Source organism: Helianthus annuus, chromosome 2, assembly GCF_002127325.2.
Source record: "Helianthus annuus cultivar XRQ/B chromosome 2, HanXRQr2.0-SUNRISE, whole genome shotgun sequence".
NCBI lineage: Eukaryota > Viridiplantae > Streptophyta > Magnoliopsida > Asterales > Asteraceae > Helianthus > Helianthus annuus.
This window is the reverse complement of record NC_035434.2, coordinates 18,149,990-18,155,581: the sequence shown is the minus strand read 5'-3', so window position 1 is coordinate 18,155,581 and position 5,592 is coordinate 18,149,990. Positions and strand designations below refer to the sequence as shown.

Genomic DNA, 5,592 nt, shown 5'->3' with positions numbered 1-5,592 from the left:
AACTAGTGATTAAGGTGTTAAAGATATAATATAATTTTGATTAAGAAAAAAAGGTAAGATATATTGAATTCTAGAAGGAAATCGTACTTGTTTTGACCTTGAGCATGAAACTAAACACGACCATTTCACGTTCAAACTTTGGTCATATAAAAACTACTGTTAGTTAAAAAAAAAAAAAACTAAAAAAAAAATTCTAATATCACGTGCATTTGACTTCAAGATTAATGCAAACTTCAAATTAAAAACTAACTAGGTTTAACCCCCGTCGCGTTGCGGCCGGGGCTTACAAAGCAAGAACAATAGAATGCTCGGCATTCGGTTTCACATAAGTTAGAAGCCAATTGTTTGTTACATTCCGCTTAGTACGATCAAGGTTGAATGATTTCGTCCTACGTATGACTCAACTCTCGGGTCTTAGTTTTAAGGGCCCGCTTGAGGAGCGAGCAACCACACAGAAAAATGGTGCCATCACCACACATCATTCTATCTGAAAAACCCACAACTCGGGACCTGACTGCTTCACTTCAGCAAACAACCACAATATAAAAAACTGAAAATAATTCAAAAAATCCAACAAAATATCAACACAAACAGTGGAAAAATCAGGCACCAAACAATAACACCGCATAAATAGATAGCAACCAGAATTCACACATACGACCAACAACTGAATCGGCAATCGAAGACAATGGGGCAGACGAAATCAAACCAAATCGCAAGAACCTTGATAAAAAGCATCTTTAAAGACGAAACCACTACATCAAAACCAAAAAATTAGAGACTAACCCATATGCTACTGGTTGTGCAATCGAGGAAGAGAACCACCATCGATCATTAACCTAAAGGTTAGAAATCAACTTACGAAACTGATAGACAGTGGCAAGATCTGCATCATTATCGGCCTCATACCTTACCAACAACAACCTGAGATATTGAAGAAGAATGATTCAAAACTTGGTTCATCTATCTTACAATATTTATTGTCTAAGCTCTAAATACCAACAGATCTCACAAATATATTATAAGCAAGTGCAAATTAATACGTAACGGGTATAAAGAAAAAACTGACATGTAATCAAAAGAGATGAATTAGAGATTTTGAAAAAAAAGGAAAAAGGAAACCTCTGGCTCGTTACCCAAAAAAGTTTACATTTAAACGTAGACTAACTCGAATTTATACCGAAACGTAAATAAACTATGCACGTTAAAAATATTTTTAATCAAAATGTATTATATTTGACCTAACTCGTTTCCTAAAAACGTGTACGTCGAAACGTAGAGCAAATCGAATTTATACTAAGGCGTCTATAAAAATATGCTCGTAAAAAATAGTTTTGTAAGTAAATGAAGTATAGGGCTAAACTTGAAACAAACTATTAGTATAAAATTTAATAAAATTACCTAAAAGTATGCCAAGTAGCACGAATGTCACACCACTGCCAGCGACCACCAACATCGGAAAAACTTGTAAAAACAAAATAAATAAAAAAAGAAAAAATAACACCAATCGAAAAGTAGACGTAAATCGTTGAACCGCACAACCCGTTTTGGCGTGTCAATGCTAAGAAATTAGACCGAAGCGTAAGCGTAAAATGTAGAAAAGAATAACAAAGTCGATTTAGGACCAGCGGGTTACGACGAACCTGTCAAACGGGAAGAAAAAAAACGCGTTGCGATGGACCTGTAAAACAGGAAAATATATACGAAAAAAACGTGGAATCTCACACGCACATTGCGGCATGTTAACTCACAAAATTTAGAACGAAACGTAAAACGAAAAAAATTGTGAAGATTAAAAGTTTGGGGACCAAAGTTGAAAAAAAAAATTTGATGGGTTAATTTTGAAAAGATGAAAAGTTTTGATTAAGAGTAAAAGAATCTTAGGGGCTAATATGAAAAGGAAGAAAACCTTTGGGTTACAAATGAAAAATTAACTTTTTTTTTTGAAAAACTCCCCATGCATGGAGTATAACACCTTAATGTCAAAACAAGTTACTAATTTATAGTTGGTAAATTTTAAACTAATTTTCTGTATTAAATCACTAATATTTCTAGATAAGTATTTGACTTCAAGATTTAAATGACTAATATTTCTAGATAAGTATTTGACTTCAAGATTAATGCAAACTTCAGATTAAAAACTATTTTTCTTTATTAAAAGACTAGTATTTCTAGATAAGTAATTTGAGAGAATTATGTCCGGTTTAGTGGATAGAAACTAAGGTTAAAGGGTAAGGTCAAAATCTTCATGACCACCATTACTATCTAAATAGTCATCCACCTCTAATTCACTATTGTAGTCATGATTCAAAACGCTATCCTCTTTATTTTTTAATATATTTTTGTCTCTAAATCATCAAATGGAACGCCCGTAGTAATTGTCAAGTAAAAAAAGACACGATCAGTTTAAAAAAACACAAAGTTTAAAAAAACACAATGATGCAAATATAGAAACATACACAATGGTAAATATAAAGACACGTACAATGATCAAACAAAAATTCTAAAATCTAAAAGCTAAAATTTCAAAAGCGAAAACCTGAAATCTCATATCGTAGAGTTCGATGAGAGGGTTTTAGTGCCGCTTGAATGAGGTTAATCGAAGTCCGTTTGATAACCTTACTATGATTTTCTATTTTTAGGAGATTATGTATTTGATCCTAAGTTACGTTCTATACGAAGGATTTCAAGTTTCAACAAGCTTAAAGAGTAAATAATAATTTAATAATAAAAAAAATTATGGTCTTCTTATTTAAGTTTTTAGAGCTTGACTAGTAACCAAAAGTCATTTCCTATGGAAAAATAAAGTTGGTTTCGTTAATCAATAAACAATGTTACGTACCTTGAAAAGTTATATATAAAGTTTGTAAGTTTTTATGCAATTTGCCTATTTTAAATATTATAAGTCATGTTCTATAAATGATTTGAACAAGCCTGATTGTTACATATCATCGACTTAATCTTTTTTAACAATAAAACATATATGGATTAACATGCCACAAACGTTATATAAAAAGTAAAAATAAAGGATGTCACATTAAACCCATCAAGATACCACATACATGACAGATTAAATTGATTTTTTAATTTGTTACATAGTTGCATTCTCTCTCATCCTCAACCTTTGTATTCTCGTATAAGTTCATGTAAATCTCTCATCCCTATAAATACGGAAAAACGCTAGCCGTCCATTCTATAAGACCAAGCATAATGGGGCATTATAGGGGCGTGAAGATGATTAATAACGCCTAACACCTCCCATGGGTGTTATAGGGACATGAGAGGAAGAGACGTTTCTAGTATAATGCCCAATAGAGAGAAAACAAAATGGAAAGTAATGATTAAAAGGGCGTTAATTATTACACATTTTTTTAAAGGTGCGTTATGATGTTGATGTGACGGAAAGCACCCTTTAAGAGACATTAACCATTACGTATACGATTACAACATTATGTTTCCTAATCATTAAACAAAGTATTTTTATCTATCTCACATGAAGGCATCAAGATCTTTGGTCGACTCAACTATCTAAACTAAAACTAAAAATAAGAATAAATAACTAATAAATAAAATATAAAAATACAGTGGAAACGACTTAGCTGATATGCGAGACTGACAATGTACCAATCAATTCCATATACGCCTTCCACTCCAAACACGCTCAGCAAATAATTCCTAATCTCACACGCGAACGGAAGCGCAACAATCCTGATAACCACACTAACAAGTGATATACCCTGTCCCCACTAGCTAGCCACTTTCGAAAACACCTTTCAACCCTCTCACCTTCATCACATACCCTCCTTCACCATTGGCCATTTGAACTACTTAAATAGACCGTTCCACATAACTTAATCATAGTTAGTTTGAAAATAAGCCTCGAGTCAACTAACTCCTACAAACTTGAGAGCGCCGATATAAGCTCGCTCGAGTCAAATGCTCATTTAAAAAAACCTAATGAGTAGAGTCTATGTAAGCCCAAAGTTCATGAGTGCACCCAACCTTTAATGTTATCTATGGAGTGAGATCGTGAGCGTTGAGCTTATGACTTGTTTTTATGTATGCCCTCATTTTATTTACAAAGTACATGCTTATGAGGTTAGTACACTAATGAGCTTGGATATGCGTTGTCATGTGTTAGTGAGTAGCTTTAGATTACACAAATTATATTAGGCTATAACAAATTATTTTGGTGTAATACATTCTAGATCTTACATATTAATTTCAAGACAAACCTTAGCATGTGTACAAAATTATATTTTCAAAGAAATATAAATACGTTTTGTGCTATCATGTTCACCATGTGACACATCGGGTATTTCTTAGCCAAGTTTCTCTCAAGAAAGTGTAACAAAGTATCAAAAATGCAAACGATTTCAAACACATAATTTCAGGTGCACCTATTCCATCATTAGTTAACCACAATTTTCAATGCGTGCATCTTCTGGACCCACTAGAAACCATGTTCACATGTGAAAACCAATTTTACATAGCATGGACTCTAGACAAACATGTAGACTTCTGTAACAAAATTGACCTGCCCGTGCAGGTCCATTCAAAACCGGTTCAAACAAACTAGTCGCCACCAAATTAAGAAAAAAGTTTGTATAATACAGTAGAAACTCGATAAATTAATAATTGATTATTTAATAAACTCTCTAAGATAATATTTTTTGCCTGTCCCAACTCGGGGATAGGGTGCTAAATTAATAATTCGCTAAAATTATAAGATAATACATTTTTGATAATTTCTTTAGACCCCATATAAAATATAAATTAATAATTTCTTATACATATAGCATATTACATGAATGATTTATGAAGGTTTCTTGAAAAATGACTCAATTGTCTTTTGTTTTTTGTTGAAATCAATTTCCCCTTGAATCTCGTCTCTAATTTTCCTTACCATGGTAAGAACTTCTGGTGTTGTTTTCTCATAGCTCAACAAGAAATTGTTCAATGTGATTGCCGCTTTAATAGCTTCGTTTCGCGAAGGGGGCTTCATTGTAGAACTTTCATCATCTTCTTCATCGATATCATCTTTAATAATTCCAATAACGCTTTCAATAATTTCTTCATCAGTCAACAACTGTGTAACTACATTTTCTACTGGGTGAGTCAGAACATCTTCGACATCCATTGCATTGCGATAACCCAACTCTTTGATCAAATTCTGGAGTTCTTGAGTGCTTTCACCACCTTCATCTGAGTTCTCAAAAGTCATGTTATCTGTTGATCGAAGTTTACAATGACGAAAGCAGTTCACAATTGTATTTGCACGAACATCCATAGTCCATGCTGAAATTGCAAGATTCATTGCATCTAATACATTTATTTTTGCTGGATTTGGAACCCCTAATTCATAACCCTCCAAAAGACTTCTATAAAATCAACGACGATAATATTTTTAATGTCCATAAAGTGATACATTGAACACAAGAAGCATAATAAGGTGGGAGATTGAAGATTTCTTTCAAATTGGGCCGTTCATTTGATATACATGCATTGTATACAATAATTAAGTGGAAGCTTGAAAGGTGTTTGTAAGCTAAGTATTCTACTATAAATTAATAAAATATCAATTAATAATTA

At 32.7% G+C, this 5,592-nt stretch overlaps 1 protein-coding gene across 1 annotated transcript; it reads right to left on the bottom strand.

Moving 5' to 3' along the window:
- Positions 1-478: 478 nt before the first annotated feature.
- LOC110919310 lies at positions 479-5,317 on the bottom strand. The gene is made up of 2 exons (XM_022163581.1): positions 4,907-5,317; positions 479-550 (listed from the first exon to the last, which is right to left on the bottom strand). Exons 1-2 carry the CDS (start codon positions 5,315-5,317, stop codon positions 479-481), a joined length of 483 nt encoding a protein of 160 aa, XP_022019273.1.
- Positions 5,318-5,592: the final 275 nt, after the last annotated feature.